General features: G+C 43.1%; 1 protein-coding gene across 1 annotated transcript; it reads right to left on the reverse strand.

The window, feature by feature from the left end:
* Positions 1 to 125: 125 nt before the first annotated feature.
* Positions 126 to 15,849, reverse strand: CABP4 (calcium binding protein 4). Its single transcript, XM_077320897.1, has 6 exons — positions 15,219 to 15,849; positions 9,681 to 9,711; positions 5,762 to 5,905; positions 4,366 to 4,475; positions 2,800 to 2,947; positions 126 to 2,287 (listed from the first exon to the last, which is right to left on the reverse strand). Exons 1-6 carry the CDS (start codon positions 15,444 to 15,446, stop codon positions 2,259 to 2,261), a joined length of 690 nt encoding a protein of 229 aa, XP_077177012.1. The 5' UTR covers positions 15,447 to 15,849; the 3' UTR covers positions 126 to 2,258.
* Positions 15,850 to 17,949: the final 2,100 nt, after the last annotated feature.

Consider the following 17,949-nt stretch of genomic DNA (forward strand, 5'->3'; position numbering starts at 1 on the left):
CTTTTTTCCTATGTTTGCGTGATAAGAGTAATCCATAGAGTTTTCAGCCAAAGAAATTAAATTCCCCTTGTCCTCAATATGTTTCTTCAGGTTGTCTTTTGATTCCTGAGGGACAGAACTGTCCTAGTTTTTGTGAGCCAGTGTAGCCCTGTAGCATGAATATTGGATGTAAACCTACCTTCAAATTCTGCAGTCCAGCTGTGGGCTGCCTGGAAAGCCTCTGTTCAGCCTCAACTCCCCTACTTACTGTAAGGATCCCTGTTACAGTATCAGAACTATTGTGTGTGCACATAGGTCAGGGGTAGTCAAACTGCGGCCCTCCAGATGTCCATGGACTACAATTCCCAGGAGCCCCTGCCAGCATTTGCTGGCAGGGGCTCCTGGGAATTGTAGTCCATGGACATCTGGAGGGCCACAGCTTGACTACCCTGACATAGGTGCACATGTGAAGAATGGGGATTCTTTGTTGCACAAACCTGTCTGTGGATGATCTTCCCAGAATTCCGCAACTTATGAATCTGGGTGCCTCATTACTGAATGCACTGACTTAATTCTCTCGCTGTGCAGACAAAAATTGGATTCACTGGCTGAAGGAAACCCTTGAGTATTTGGAACCTTTTGCAGAGCAAACCATCTCTGCCCATGTGATTGTTTCTTTTGTGTTTTTATTTGCTCTTCTTAAAGTTCCTGTCTGCCCATGTAGTGATCAGGAAGGATATATACAGGAGGTATATGGAGGTACCTGTGGAACTTTGAGCTTCTAGGCCACCCATGGTTGAAGAATCCCAAAGAAAAACTTCACATAGGTGATGTTTTGTTCTGTGAAACCTTCAAAAATTGCTAGCATTTTCTCAGTGGTTAAAAGAAAGGGAAACAAGTGAAATGTGTCTGCCCATGATAGCCAGCTTGGTAAAGTGGTTAAGAGCAGCAGCCTCTAATCTGAAGAGCAGAATTTGATGCCCCACTCTTCCACATTCAGCCTGCTGGGTGACCCTGGGCCAGTCACAGTTCTCTCAGAGCTCTCTCAGCCCCATCTACCTCTGTCTGTTGTGGGGAGACGAGGGGTAGGCAATTGTAAGCCACTCTGAGACTCCTTTAGATCTCCTTTCAAAAGCAGAGTACAAAAAACAGCTTCTTTTTCCAAGACCCTACACTCCCTCATACTTTGGGCCCACCGGATCAGTCCAGATCCATTGTTCTCTACTCTGACTAGCAGTTTGAGACTGAGTTTTTTTCCAAACTCTGCTACTTGTGAGGCAGTAACTGCAGATGCCAAAGAATAAAACTGGAACCTTCTGCTTGCTAATCAGGTTCTGTGGCAGAATGCTATTGTATAGAGTCCTGCTGACCCTCAGCACAGCAGGTGGAAAGTTTTGAACCATTATTCAAACTGGTGCAGGTTGGTGCAGGACAAACATGTCCAGGTTGGGGCTTCAACAGTGTAGTTCCCAGACTGTAGCAACGGTGGAGATTCTTAGTAAATCGTTGTTCAGAGAAAATCTCCTGTCTATTTCCTGGATACTGTGGTTTTGTCAATTAATCAACACCTAGTCTGATGCTTATGTAACAGAATTAACCAAATAGAACACACATCCTTACATTCACCATTATTAGTTGCCTAGTGGGCTGGAACACAGAGTCCTTCCTTTGATTCCATCTACCTACCTCTGCACAGAGGCCTTTCTTTGGTTTTGCAGTTCTGCCCCAGTGAAATATGCATTCACCATTTAGTTCAGCCAGACAAGGGCATCCCTGGTAGAAATGAATGGCCAACATTCTCAGTGACTATTGGTGGCAATCTCTAGCAGTTCTGAGGTCAAGAATGAAGTTTAGATTGTGCACAAAGTCGAATACAGGAGAATCACCTCTAGATCTCATTCATCATTGGGTATTATTTTCAGCACCTGGGAAGACATTTCCATACCCAGCTGAACTGGGGTGGGCTACTGAATGCTTACTGTTGATAGAGGGAACTCTAGGGTGAGTTCTCCAGCCTCAGGCAGGAGAGTTCAGTTTGGACATATACAGCAGTTCCCCCTGAGACACTGAGCTCAGTAAGGCTGAGTTCAATACATAGATTGGTGGGCAGGATTTTCATGAAGCCTGTGAAAGACCCAGAGCAGAGAGAAAGACTTCAGCTTTCTGTGAGTGATGCCAGGAGATGAAGGTCCAGCAAAGGGCAACTGATTCCTTTCAGCTGCTGAAGCAAAGACAGTAGTGATGGGAGGCAAGAGACAGTCCCTTTCCACCAAATCTTGTTACCGAGATGACAACATCATCACGAACTCTGGAGAAGGTGGGGAAAAGAAAATCAGTACTCATCATACAAAAACTGATGCTTCATATCACCTCCACAACCTTATTCTTCACGTACCAACGAACTGGGCAGCAGCAGTTTGCATAGTCCTAGAACCACATTCTGCAGGCCATGATACTCCACCCCTTCAATGGATGGATTTGCCAAGCAGATTTTTCTCGCCAGTTTAGCGCTTCGTTCACACCTGCTCTAGCCTTGATTCTGTAGTCAGATTTGTGTGCAGTAGATACAGGACACAGGTGGCAATGTAGCTCTTCAAAAGGTCTGGAGGACTCCAGAAAAAGGGGCAGTGCTCTGAACCACCAACAGACAGGGACAGTGGTAGAGACAGCAATGACATCATTTAGCGAAAGAATGCATCACAGAGGCAAGCTGCATGATGATGCAGTCCCCAAACCTTGCAGACCAGAGGCAGAACATAGTATGGTTAGGGGCAGGATGTAGGGAAGATGGTCACTGGAGTATCTGCAAGGATCTCTTACCATCAAAGTCCACTCTTCCATCCCCATTAAGGTCAACATCATGCAGGATCTCATCTACTTCCTGGGCTGGGAGTTGTTCCCCTAATAGGGCAGCCATAGCTTTATGTAGTTCTGCCCCACTGATCATTCCATCTCCATCTGTATCAAACTTCAGAAAGAAGAAAGTGAGTGAGTGAGTGAGTGAGTGAGTGAGTGAGTGAGTGAGTGAGTGAGTGAGTGAGTGAGTGAGTGAGTGAGGGTCTGGCTCTGTGATACTATTTATCTATGACCAGAGACAGACATCCCACCATCTAGGTTACGAAGGCATGTTCGGTGTACTACTTAGAATCAACTACCATACATTCTATACAAGTTAGAACCAGCCTCATAATACCCATTAGGTAACCTGATTCTATTTTGGTACAGAAGTAGAAAGCTCAGCCATGAACGTCTTAGCCCTACCACATGCCTGCTGTACTCATTGGATAGGTGCCACCCGCATTTCTAGCCCAAGTCTCTCTATTTCAGAGTGCTTCACACTTGGAGGAAGATTATATCTGTAGGCATAATCAGATCATTAGAGGAAAGGCAGCACAGTACAGATTAATCTTGCCAGATCTTGAAAGCTAAGCAGAATGGATGTGAGACCATCAAGGAAGACTCTGCAGAGTAAGGCAATGGCAAACCACATTTGCATCTCATTTGCCTTGAAAGCCCCCTGCTGGGGTCACCGTAAGTTGGAGACTTTACAGCACATATAGTTGCAGAAAATCAGATAATTGCAGAAACTATCACAATGCTCACAGACAGAGGTGTGGGGAACCTGTTACCAGCGTTGGCTGGTTTGTGAAGTGAGGAGATAAGACCACAGTGATCCATACCAGGATCTCATTCAGGTTAGATTACTGTAATGTCCCCTATGTGGAGCCATTGAGGACCCTTCAGAAAGCCTTGAGGGCCCTTCGTTCTGATATGCAACAGAAATATACATTTCAGGCAAAATATTTCTTCAATGCATTAAAAACTTGACTGACAGCCCACCTCCAAGCTTAACTTTAGATGCTGGTGAACACCTGAAATATTTCAGGGATAATCTGCTCGTGAATGAACCTGTCGACGCATTTTGTCCCTGCCTTTAGAAGCAAGCATGTTAGCCATGAAGGATAGGGCCTTGGGAAAAGCGCTTCTTATTCCCTTTACCTGGACCTGAGCTGGGCTGCGTTCCAGCCTCATACTAAGACTCTTTTGTTTGGCCCAGCATTTTAATTGAACTTTTAATACCTTTTATCTATGGTATTATCTTGAGATGTTTTGTATAACACAATAATGGTTTAGGTGTGATGCTGCTGACATTGTTTAATTAACATGTTTTAATTGCTGTTTGGCATTCTAGATTGTGTTTGTTCTTTTGTTTCAGTTCTTTTCTTGCAGTCACATTGTTTTGGACATTTTATTTCGCCTTTTTGCATTTTATGTCTTCTAAGCCACCTCAGCTGACTTTAACCTGAGGGTACAGGATATAAATATTTGAAATGTTAAGAATCACAAATCCCTGGATCCCTCCCGTCCATTTTCACTGCACAATACCTCACGAAAGGCGATTTTCAGCTCTCTCACGCCCACCATGTGAGCTGTCTCCTCACGCATCTTTGGGCCCATCATCTCCACAAAGTCCTCAAAATCTACACGACCTCCCACTAAGAGGAAAGAAAATGGGATAGGGTTAGTTTCCCAAAGGATGGGAAAAGAGGCTAACTGGAATTAGGAATACTTCAGGGAGGGGAGGGAATTGTGTTAGTTCTAGGCAATGTGAGAGGATGGGATATTGTGAACAGCAGAGGAAGGGGAAGGTGATTCTGTCTGTCTCCCCCTCCTCCCTGGGCTCCTCAATGAGGCACAGCTTTTCTGTCCATGGTAGTCCCACAACCTCTAGCATTAGCATTTGGGAAATCTCAGGGGCTGTTGCTGGGCAAAGGGGGATTGTACATATACTCCACAGTATCTATACCAATGCTTCTATAATGTTGTCATTCCCATACTTAATAATGAATCTGCCTAGCTACAGTGTGTGAAATGGCAAGCTGTACACTACACAGTACTTCCGTGTCCGTTTATACACATTTACACATGTATGCCCAAGACTCAAATCCCATCCCTCCTTTACTAGGAGATTTAACGTCTAGTGGCATGGAGTACATAGCCTGGATCTGGCGTGCCTGACCTGTGTCCTGTGTAACAGTCACGTCTGAATTCCTGCATGTGTGCTGCTCTGTTTGGATCACACTTGTGGTGCACACATAGGATTCGGCATTCCTTCCCCCGTGCTGTTGTCCACACCTCTAGTGGTCCGGGGGGGGGGGGGGTAGTCTGGGTTCAGTTATGAAACTCACTAAACGACCTTGGTAAGGCTGCTGTCCCTTAGCTTAACCTACTCTCAGAGGCATTATGAGGATTGACCGGGGGTGAGTTCCATAATCGGGTGTGCTGCCCTGAGCTCCTTGGAGGAGAACAGGCTAATAGAAAAATAATGGAAGAACGATAACAATATTGTGAAAAGTTACCCTTAATGAGAAAGTATGTACCTCAAAATAAGGAACAGCTCTGATAAATAGCCAGTGTGGCACAGTGATTAGAGTGCTGGACTCGGATCTGTGAGTCCCAAGTTTGAATCCTCACTCTGTCAAGTAAGCTTTCTGGGTATCTTGGGCCAGACACGCACTCTCAAGCAGAACCCACCTCACAGGGTTGTTGCTGCAAGGATAAAACGAAGGTGAGGAGAGTGATGCTGCTTTGGAGGGAGAAAAATGGGGTTTACATGAAGTAAAGAAAAGAAAAAAGAAATAGGACTTCGGAAGTCTACACAGATCTGAAAAGGGATCCAAATTGAGCTGGAAGTCTATGGGCTGTGTGGCTGGCTCTTTCTGAGATTGGTTTTGAAGATGAGTTTTGGACTAGAAGAGAAGATAAGGTACATCATACTCACTGCGCATTTTGATGTGCTGGGAGATCTCGATAAGCTCCATCTCAGTGGGCATGTACCCCATGTTCCGCATGCACTCCCCCAGGTCCTTGTAACTGATGTAGCCATCCTCATCAGTGTCAAACTCCTTGAAGGCCTCTAGAAGTTCTGCCAAGAGAGGCCCAAAGTAATTTTACAGACGTGAGGAACAGATTGCCTTAAACATCTTTCTTGCATTGAGTACTTCAGATGGGGCCATAACAGCAATAAACAATAATATCGCCAGGGGGATCTACTTTTAAAAGATTGCTGGACATCCAAGACTGATCTCCACACTAACAAGGGAAGTTGGTTGAGGCCGGGTCTTTTAAGATCACTGGGCCGCCCTCAGGCTACGTTATCTCATCAGACGACCCTTTTTGACGACTGTGGGGAGGGCTGGGTTTTTTTCTGCCATCTGAGGTTCTTGGTTTTTAAGATTGGGGTTTTATAGGGTTTTATTCTGTAATCCGCCTTGAGTCTAAGGAGGAAGGCGGACTAGAACGTAATAAATAAGCAACCTTTTTTTGGTGTGCGGGAAGATTTAGTACATAGTTACTGAAATCATTTTTAAAATTCTAAAAATTCAGTTGCAGTGTAGGATAATTTGGGATAATAATAGTTGGCCAGTGTGTGAAACAGGATGCTGGACTCGGTGGACCATTGTTCTGATGCAGCAGGCTGATCTTATGTTTTGCTGGTTATTTAAAACATGAGTGGCCTGTTTACCAACCCTTAATTATTTTAATAATTAACTATAAACAGTGTGAGAAGATTCCATGTGGTTTCAATATGTTGCTTGATGACACTATTCATTTTGCCCCACTGATGCAATGTTTGTGTAGACAGCTGGTGTCTGAAAAAATAAAACCAGCAACCCTGAATGAAAATGTCAACGTCAACACTGTCCCCTGCTGTCCAAAAACTGTCACATATATTGCCTTGGTGGCAATCGCTAAAGAATAATAAACTCAGATTAGGATGGTAAACAGCTTTCGAAATAACTAAGTAATAAAAAAGACTCATTTAGGAAATGGAAGGAAGACTTTATAACAAAGGAGGAATATAAACAAATAACCAGGGATTGTAGGGAGAGTGTTAGAAAAGCTAAAGCTCTGTATGAGCTTAGGCTAGCAAGAAATGCTAAAAACAACAAAAAAGGGTTCTTTAGTTATATTCAAAGTAAGAAAAAGAACAGGGACATGGTAGGACCATTTCAAGGACTCGAAAGTGACATTTTAACAGGTGGTGAGAGGGCCGAACTGTTCAATTCTTACTTCTCAGTCTTCTCTGGCAAGAGGAATCATGATCAACATGGCAAAATCATTTCACATGATGAGGGAGGGAAGTTGTGGCCCAGGATCACTGTAAACACCTATTTTCTTTAAGAAGAAGAGTTGGTTCTTATATGCCACTTTTCTTTACCTGAAGGAGTCTCAAAGCGGCTTATAGACACCTTCCCTTTCCTCTCCCCACAACAGACACCCTGTGAGGTAGGTGAGGCTGAGAGAGCCTTGATATTACTGCTGGGTCAGAACAGCTATATCAGTGCTGTAACAAGGCCAAGGTCACCCAGCTGGTTTTATGTGGGGGAGCACGGAATCAAACCCGGCTCACCAGATTTGAAGTCCTCACTCCTAACCACTATACCAAGTTGGCTCTCAAATGAAACCAAATCCTCTGGGCCAGAGGAATTGTATCCAAGAGTACTAAAAGAACTTGCAGATGTAATTTCTGAGCCTCTGTCCATTTTGACAATTCTTGGAGAACAGGTGAAATGCCATAATATTGGAGGTGGGCAAATGTTGTCCCCATCTTCAAGAAGGGGAAAAAAGAGGATCCACCGACCTATCAGCCTGATACCTATAGCTGGCAACATTTTAGAACAAACCATCAAACAGTCAGTCCTTGAGCAGCTACAGCGGATGGCTGTAATTACTAAGAGTCAGCATGGCTTTCCCAAGAATGTCAGGTCATCAAGCTGCTTAACCATTTGTGAAGAGGAGCACTGGTCCACCAGAATGTCTCAGCATCTACTGAGCATAAGCAGCTTGATGATCACATGCCATAAAAAGCAAAGAGTGGGAGAGAGGGAGTCATCCGGCCACTTTTGAGGCCTCTGAATTGAGGGCACTCTGATGATGCTGGAAACTGGAAGAGCTGATGTACAACATGGAGCTTTTAAAAGCCAGCAGAACCCCAATCTTGGTAGTAAATCAGAGATAAAAATAGTGTATGTAAACAAACCAACTTTTACAGTGGCTTACAAAAGTATTCACCCTCCCTCAGTGTTTATCCCGTTGTCACATTATAATTCAGAACTATGTTGAATTGGCGGGAGGGTAGCACCATTTGATTCTCACAACATGCTTACCACTTTGAAGGTGCCAAGTATTTTTATTGTGACACAAACAGTACTCAAGACAAGAAAAACAGTAATCATAACTATGTAAATATTTGTTCCAACTCCTTCAAGTTAGATGGGTAGCATTGATGTACAGCAATCTTCAAGTCATGCCACAGATTCTCAATTGAATTGAGATCTGGGCTTTGCCTAGGCTATTTCAGGATGTTAAAACTCTTCCCTTTAAACCATTCCAGTGTAGTTTTAGCTGTATGTTTAAGGTCATTGTCCTTCTCAAATCTGAACCTTCATCCCAGTCTCAAATCTCCGGTAGAGTGAAATAGGTTTTCCTCAAAAATTTGTCCTAGATTTAGTGCCATCTATCTGTCCTTCAGTCCTGACCAGTTGTCCTGTCCCTGCCAACAATTTGTGGCAGATCATGTGCCACTTGGATTGCACACTGGTGGACCCTAATTAGCTAATTATGTGACTTCTGAAGTTGTGATTGGACCAGATCTTATTTAAGGGTGTCATAGTAAGGGGGATGAATACTTATGCACAGTCATGATTTCTGAGTTTGTTTTTTGAATACTGGTTGTGTCATAATAAAAAAATATTTTGCACCTTCAAAGTGGTAGGCATCAAATGATGCTAACTCCCAACTTAGTTCCAAGTTGTCATGTGAGAAAACAGAACAAACATAGGGTGGGGGGATACTTTTGCAAGCCACTGTATATTTACAGTCTGAATGTAAATTCTTCTCCATATGAACTAGAGACAGTAACCTCCAGGTGGTGGCTACAGATCTCCTGGGATTCAACTGATCTCCAAGTGACAGAGATCAGTTCACCTGGAAAGTGAACTGATTTAGAAAGGGGACTCTATGGCCTTATATCCCATTGGATTCCCCCCTTAACCCCCCCTCTTCAGGCTCCCCCCCCATTTCCACGCATTTCCCAACCCAGAGTTAGCAACACTAAGATGAACAAAAATTTGACTTTGATTCATACCTTTTGCAGGTTCCTTCAATTCTAGAATAAACCCTTCTGTCTCTTCCAAAAAGGATAGTAAAAACCCACCTAGTGAAAACAGTTACGGGGCTGGTAAAAGGCCCCTTTTCTGCTTTACAGTGAGTGATTTACTTCTCCCTCCCACATTCCCCTCTATCATTTATTTAGATTTTTATACCGCCCTTCCTACGGCTCTGGGCGGTTTACATAAAACATTTTGGAACATTTACATAGAACACTATCAAAATCAATATAACAGTATAACAATAACAACAACACACCAACTAGAACAACTAGAACAGCATTTCAACAATAACTTTGACACTCCCTCAGCAGGTTCGATCTCTCAGCCTTGGGGGGGGGGACTTGTAGATGTTATGGGTCAGTCGGCCCCACCAAATGCCTGGTGGAAGAGCTCCTTTTTGCAGGCCCTGCGGAATTGTGGATGTTCCGGCAGGGCCCTGATCTCTTCAGGGAGCTCATTCCACCAGGTGGGGGCCAGGACTGAAAAGGCCCCAAAAGAATTCTTGCCACAAGAATGCCAACTCACCATCCAGCTCCTCTGCAGAAAGATCCCTTTCCTGGAGACAAAAAAGGAGAACAGGGGATTAGACCCAGGGCATCCGGAGCTACTATAGTGGCAGAGTTAAAAGAATAAAGCCTTTGTGATGTGTCCAGTCTGATGTGACATTAATTTATTTGTTTCTCTTTCTAAGTTTCCTTATCCATATAGAACAAGGGATGAATTAGGAGATACGATCTTCACACATATCTTCACAGATAAAAGTTTGTGTCCACATATTTATTTATTATATTTATATACTGCTCTCCCTTGAGGCTCAGGCCTGTTTACATAAAACAGGGAAACAATACAGATAACTTGGTAATTATAAACAGTAATAACAATAGAACAATATAATAGAACATAAGATCACTGGAGAGAACATCGATCCAACTTTAATATACTGATGGCCCCGTGGGCTGCCCGAATTGGTAGTGGTTTTCATGAAAGGGAGGCTCAGGGTCCAATGGAAGCTGATTGGTTCAGGTTGACCTCAGCCAAATGCCTGGCAGAGGAGCTCCCTTTTACAGGCCCCATGGAACTGTTCAAGTTCAGTTAGGGCTCTGATCTCCATTGGGAGCTTGTTCCACCAGGTGGGGGCCAGGATGGAGTAAGCTCTGGCCCTGGTTGAGGTCAAGCAAGCTTCCTTGGAATTAGCGGAGCACAAGGCTCTTTGAGGAGTGGAGACAGAAAGGTGGTCCCTCAGGTACACTGGACCCAGACCATGGATGGCCTTAAAGGTGATTACCAGAACCTTAAGCCTGATCCAGAATTTGACTGGAAGCCAGCACAGCTGTTGGAAGATGACCAAATGTGGGACTTCCGTGATGTTGCTGTGAGGACCCTGGCCGCTGCATTCTTGACCAGCTGGGGTTTCCGGGTAAAAGGTAGGCCTGCATACAGCGAGTTGCAAAAGTCCAGTCTAGAGTTAACCGTTGTATGGATCACTGTGGCTAGGTGTTCTGGGGCCAAGTAGGGCACTCGTAGTTTGGCATGGTGAAGGTGATAGAATGCTAAACCAAAAAAGGTTACTTTTGCGACCTGAGCCTCCATAGAGAGGGAGGCATCAAGAATCACACTTGGGCAGAAGTTGAGAGAAATTAGGGGCTTCTCCTTTAGGGCAAGTTTGTCACATGCCCACCTGTAGCCAATCATGGGTTCTCTACCACGGAGGAGAGCCCAGATTCAAAACAATGCGATTTTAAAATATATTGAGCATTAAAAGCACTCTAAGATATTGCACAATAAAGGTAGGGTCACTCCGGATCAATCCTTCTTGCTGCAGAAGGAAAATTTAAATCGCCCAAAATCCAAACGGAAATCGCATTCTGTGCAGAGGGCAGGGACTGAATCGACCTGGGGTTGGAATAAAAGCTCCGTGCAGTTTACATCCAGGGTTCCTGGCAGAGTGGTCCACTGATAGCTGCACTCCATCCAGATTGGGTAGGCACGCTTCCTCACTTGGTCCCTTCCTGCCCAGCCACAGGACCTCTGTCTTTGAAGGGTTGAGCTTCAGACAACTCTGCTTGAGCCACCTCATCACTGCTTCCAGGCAGCCAGCTAATGCTTCTGGGGGAGAATCAGGGTGGCTGTCCATCAGGAGGAAGAGCTGGGTGTCATCAGGTACCCCAGAGCAGACACTGGTATCTACAGGTTTTTTTCTGTGTCATATGGCTCCTACAGAAGTGCAGAGAGTGAGGAGGGAGGCTCCCTAACACAGAGTTACTAGATAATTTTTGTTTTAAATATTTTTTTAAAGTCTGATTTATGTCAAAATGTATACAATGGTGAACTGTACATTCTCTCTTTTGAGCACTGCAGAAGATACAGGATATCCAAATATCCTCAAAAGTGAATTGTCTGTCGAAGGTCAAATGTGTTTATTGTTTTATTGTCTTGTATATAATACACCTGCTAAATCATATGTATAATGTGTATAATATCGAGGGCAAAAGAAGAAAGGGACGACAGAGAATGAGGTGGCTGGATGGAGTCACTGAAGCAGTCGGTGCAAACTTAAATGGACTCCGGGGAATGGTAGAGGACAGGAAGGCCTGGAGGATCATTGTCCATGGGGTCGCGATGGGTCGGACACGACTTCGCACATAACAACAACAATGTGTATAATGTTGCATTATGTAGCATTATTTCATGAGCTAGCTTATCTATAAATTGGTTTTCCAGTTTTCAGTTAATAAGTACGATTCCAAATCTTTTGGCTACCGTTCCGGCAATCAATCTTATGCTTGTCTTCATATGAAGCTGCCTTTATTAGAACATCAGTCTATCAAGGTCAATACTTACTACTCAGATGGGCAGCACTTCTATTGGATCTCTACTGGTCATTCACATCACCTAACTAGAGATGCCAGGGATTGAAACTGGGACTTTCTGTGTACCAAGCAGATGCTCTACCAATGAGCCACAGCCCGTCCCAATGTCTACACTGGAGTAAGCCTCACAAAGTTCAGTAGGACCTATGCCTAAATAAGGGTACATGGGGTTGAAAAACTGACACACAAAAATATAAACTCAAAAATTCCTTATGTAAACTTCCAACCCATACCCTTTTAATTTAATTTTACAACCTTACTAGATATGTAGAGGCTTTCTAGATATGTAGGCTTTTTTTTTCCGAACAAAGATCTTTAAAATCACAGCTTGGGAAAATTGCCTTTGGAATGTCATTATGTTTTTTTTCATCCCCAGAAGTTGGAAAAACATCAGCAGATGTAATTACCACAAATCAGAAGATAAAGCCTCATCTTTCCCAGAGCCAGAAAATTCTCCAGCCAGAGGCCAGTCACCAGAAAGCCTAGCTAAAAACTGGTGTGTATATAATGCACAAGAATAATGGAGAAAAAATCTGTCCCAACTAAATAGGCTTTGAGCTATTTAAGAATATAATAAATGTAATGCGCTGAGTTCTCTCCACTCTCGAGTCTATCTTTCCCTATGAACCATAGAGTTGGAAGGGATCTCCAGGGTCATCAAGTCCAGCCCCCTGCACAATGCAGGAAGCCACAACTACCTGCCCACCCACTCACAATCTGCCTAAGTTCATAAAATCAGCATTTCTGTCAGATGACTATCTCGTCTCTGCTAAAAACTTCCAAAGAAGGAAAACTCACCACGTCCCGAGGAAGCCTGTTCACAGTTGCTGCAACTGTGAAGAACTTTTTCCAGATGTTTAGCTGAAATTCTTTTGAATTAATTTTGAAGAAGAGTTGGTTCTTATATGCCACTTTTCTCTACCCGAAGGAGTCTCAAAGTGGCTTACAATCACCTTCCTTTTCCTCTCCCCACAACAGACACCCTGTAAATTAGGTGAGACTGAGAGAGCCCTGATATTACTGCTCAGTCAGAATAGCTTTATCAGTGCTGTGGCAATCCCAGAGACACCCAGCTGGTTGCATGTGGGGGAACGCAGAATCAAACCTGGCTTGCCAGGTTAGAAGTCCGTAACCACTATACCAAGCTGGCTCTCTTTTAACCTGTTGATTCTGGTCTGACCCTTTGGGGCAACAGAAAACAACTGTGCTCCATCTTCTATATGACAGGTCTTCAAATATTTGAAGATGGTTATCATATCAGTGTCTCAGACCACATGCCTTAAAGAACCTGATTTAATACAGGTACGCTTTCATCATTTTATATGTGTTCTAATTGCAAACAATTCCAGAATTAACTTGATCTTTTGATTTAAAGGATTGTACGTCACACTGGCTCTGCAGGCCCTTTCTCTGCCATTCAGGCATAAACAGAAGCAGGACACTGACTGATTTTAACTAAAACCTGAAGGATTTGTGGGCCACTTGACTATAATGCCCTTCATTGGAAGCTCCACCACTCACTCTCAAGGAGTGCAAGCCTTAAGTAACCCTTGAAGTTTTGGCCCCCACACCTGACACTACTCCCACTAATGGGATTTCCTGACCTCCCAGCAGGAGAGCTATTTATATGAGTTAATCATACAGGTGCCAGGATGTTGAAGGAGACCGATGGTTCCTGTACCATCTCTCTGCTGCTTAGAGTTCAAGTGAATCCAAATGCACCTCCCACTCTACCAATGCACTACAGATTGCATAAGTGGGGGGAAAACTGGATCAGTTCTACCTATAATGCTGGGAAACAAGCTTAGGGGAGTTCTAGACCTAAATGCAGTTCAGAACGATTATTGATTGTTGCAAGGAAAATAGAGGACAGGAAGTGATAGATTATGAATAAGAAATTTAGAAATTAGCACATATTCACTCCTGTTCCCCAGGTGTGCTGATTGTGTTTATGCTGGGGCCATTTTAGGGCCCATGCATAATCATGGATTATGGCTAGGTCGACTAAGGCTGTTTCTGCACAGAAATTTTGCTTCTCTCCTTCCTTCTAACAGCACTGTTTTCTGGAGCATCTATACATCATCTTCTATTCATCCCGTTTCTGTGTTTCCTACTGCTTTGTTGTGATCTTTCCTAATCCTGGTTTGACAAGATCTTTTCAGAAAGATTGTGATAGTTCCACACTTTGAAAGTTCTTCCATTCATACTTCATTGGTCCTCCAAAACTTTGAAGAGCCATAACATTGGCTGTTGTGGGTATTCTGGGCAGTGTGGCCATGGGCTGGTGATTTTAGTCCCTGGCGTTTTGCTGGTAACTGGCTGGAGGCATCTTCAAAGGTAGAACATGGAGCCACGGAGATTCCCATCTTGCCATATCCTACCTCTGAAGAAGCTAGCCACAGTTATTGGCAAAACTACCAGACCACAGCCACACAGCCCAGTATACCCACAACAGTCTGTTGAGCTGATTCGCTGGTGAAAACAATGTTACAAACCCACCTCTCCCTTTCCCCTCCAGTGCATTTTTGTAATTGTAAATATAAGGTCCCTTTGACATTTTAATAAGTAAAAAAGGAACTTAAATTAAAGGGGATGGCTAGATTGATAACTGAAGTGAGACCTAGCTTGCAGTTTTTCTCCAGTGGGGGTAAAAGCACAACAGGAAGACATAATTTAATAGCCCCTATAGTGATACATTACATTAATCCCCCCACTTTACATTACAGCTCATTTCTGTAAAAAACAAAGCACTTCAGGAAATTGCAGAGCTCACCATGCATCATGCGTTTCCACACCAACTCAGTATTTGAATCAGGTGTGTTTGTGTGTGTGTGTGTCATTAACATTGCAAAGATGAGAGAAAACAGAGTTCAACGCCAGAAAGCCTGCTGCAAGCCTTACATAATTATTATTAGTACTATTATGTTTGTTTACCACCTCTCTCCACAAACAGCCTTTAATGTTACAATTGGACACAGTCTGAGGGGACAGACAACACTGCATGTCCACTCTCTGTCGTCACTTCAAACTTTACATACTATTTTGATGGTACTCTGTGCTAGTTCCATCTGGCCAATATTCACCATTATTGTTTCTTCGCATGCTGGGTTGTTGCCTTCTTCTTCTTCCCCTTCCTGCACTATGTATTTTGCCACTCAGCCCCCCTGCTCCCCCCTTCCTTTCCTAGACTCACCTTGCCAAAAACAGTGTTGAGGAATGGTGAGTAGGTCTTGATAGCAGCTGCATGGGGGTCAGCTTGGCCTTTCTTACTGTGCCTACGCGCAGATAGGGAGTTTTGCCGTGATTCAGAGGCAAGGGCTTTGCTGCCCTTAGGATCACCTTCTTCCTTGGTGGGCTGCTCCCCTTCCTCTGATTTGCCCTTGGCTGGGCCTTCCGCCTTCCCAAGCTGCTTGCGTGGCATGGGATAGATGAGCGTCTCTGAGATGGGCACTGTTTGAAGACTCAAGTGTGTGGGGACTTAAGAACAAATCAACAAATCCTCTTACACTCCACCCTCAGGGACGGAGAGGGGGAGCCAATTACTAGGGATTATTGTGGAGATACTGGTACTGAATCCAGCACCTTAGAACTGCTTTCAAATCTCTTCCTCCTATAGTCCCCACACAGAGAGGATGTAATCCATGTATTTTACAAGCACATTGTCTTACGCGTGAGCTTCTACAGCTGTCAAGGAGCAGACCTAAGAAAGAAGTCTTTGTCCAGGACTAGGAAGAACTGGGTATAAGTCATAAAGCCTAACGCTGTTAGGATAATTACGCTATTGAACTGCCACTAAAACATGTTCTTTTTTTCTTTTCAGCATAATTTCCTTTTTCCATGCCCTACTTCTTTTAAATCTCCAGTCATCAAACTGTTAGCAGTCAGACTTCTCCTCTCATAGAGGGGCTCAGAGGGACAGAAACACCCTTTAAAAAAATATCATCTCAAAAAATATCAGTGCCTGGCATAAAATGGAAAGAGATGCCAGCCAGGTAAGAGCTTGGGGGGAAAGTATTTTGGAAGGTGTGGCTGACTGGCTAATGTAAAAAATAAAACAAAACCCAAAACTACACGTTGGGATTTTTTTAAAGTCTCGGTCTTAAACATCTTCTTAATGAACAGTTGCCTCTGTCACTTCCTGTCACTTCCCATGCCTCACAAAAATGTCTGAAAAGTTATTTTGCCTGACTCCAGTCTTTCCCTACATTTCTGTGCCTCTAGCTCCACACAGTGGCTGATTTTCCAGAATGGGGCACAAGGCTTCATGCAACCTGTGATCCTGCACCAAGTTCAACACAAGTTATTCTCTCGTCTAGTATGCTTAGAACAGCAGCTAGGATTTGGGAACTAGCCACTTCCCTGAAGAAATGAAGGCCAGAAGATTTTTGATAGCCACAGAAATGAAACTGATCCTATTAAAAATAAGTAATGTTTTGCTATATACTCAGATTCTCCTGGGGTTCTAGTTGTTTTGCAGTGTATGCTTTCCCATCAGTAATGCTTTATCTTCTAGATAGAAATTTATCATATAATACTTATTTAATTGGATCAATTCCATTGAAATCTGTTTCATGTGTCACCATAAAAAAGCTTTTTGTTTACATCCAATTTACTCTCAATTTTTTGATGCTGTTGACAGCCATTCAGTTTCAAATAAGTTTTAATAAAGTAACAAATCTAAGCAAAACTCACAAGGACAAAAGTTAAAACATAAATTAAAATGCTAAAGTACACGTGTTGTTACAGTTCTTCAGTTTCTGAGCACCCACTGCACATTTTGCAACCCCTGATTAAAAAGCACACTATTTTGAATAGGACATCAGCATTTTACATCTCGAATAGCAAACTCTTAAATGTCTTTCTATATGGTGCAGTATAACACAGAATTATGTGTAGTTAAACACTGCTCTGTTTTGGAGTCCACACAAAGATTTGCTTTAATGTGGATTTAGTTTGCGTGGCTGAATTTCTTCCTGAAACTGGCTGTTTCTGGTAAATTATATTTTATTCATATTGTTTATTATTATTATCCATTATCTATTTGTTGTTGTTATTTTTCTTATTATTATTACTACTACTACTACAAATTTATTGCCTCCCACACCCTGGCTAACTGGCTACAAAGTAAACTGCATTGCTGATGATATTTAGAGGTAAGGTAAGATAAAAATATTTCAATATAAATTAACATGCAAACAATATTCAACCAAGCTGTTAACTGTCTGAACACCCACTTCCATGACTCTAAATAAAGTAATAAATCCTATGCTTAAATTGAAAGCTTAGCCATCAATTTATTCTTATCTGTATCAAATGAATAGATTAAATGGAAAGATCAGTAGAACAGCACAACTTTCCATGCAGAAACAACCAGGTTCAATCCCTGGTCTCTCTATTTCAGGCTTTTTCAACCAGAGTCTTGGAAATATTGGGGGTTTCTGATGGCCCTGGAAGTTTTTCCTAAATGAGTGGGAGTCAAAAAAAAATTATATAGTTTTTAAATTTGTTAAACATTTATTGTGTGAAATGACCATATATGGTCATGTCAACCTGCCCCTCCCCTCCCAAAATGGCCAATAATGGGCCTGGAGAGGGGCAGGTGGCATGTACCCAAGGATATTCTGCATGATTGCGCCACTTCTCAGGTTTCTCAAAACCTGAAGACTATTTCAGGGGTTCCTCAATGGTAAAAAAGTTGAGAAAGGCTATTGTTAAAGGATTTCTTGAATCTGAAACAAAATCTTGGAGACCTGCTGCCATTGCCAACCAGAAGAGATAACACTAGAAGAAGAAGAAGAAGAGTTGGTTCTTATATGCCGCTTTTCCCTACCCGAAGGAGGCTCAAAGCGGCCTACAGTCGCCTTCCCATTCCTAAGCTAATTGGTAGCTTCCTGTTAGAGTATTATAACGTGATAAACTAATAA

This window comes from Paroedura picta, chromosome 2, assembly GCF_049243985.1.
Source record: "Paroedura picta isolate Pp20150507F chromosome 2, Ppicta_v3.0, whole genome shotgun sequence".
In the NCBI taxonomy this organism is placed as follows: domain Eukaryota; kingdom Metazoa; phylum Chordata; class Lepidosauria; order Squamata; family Gekkonidae; genus Paroedura; species Paroedura picta.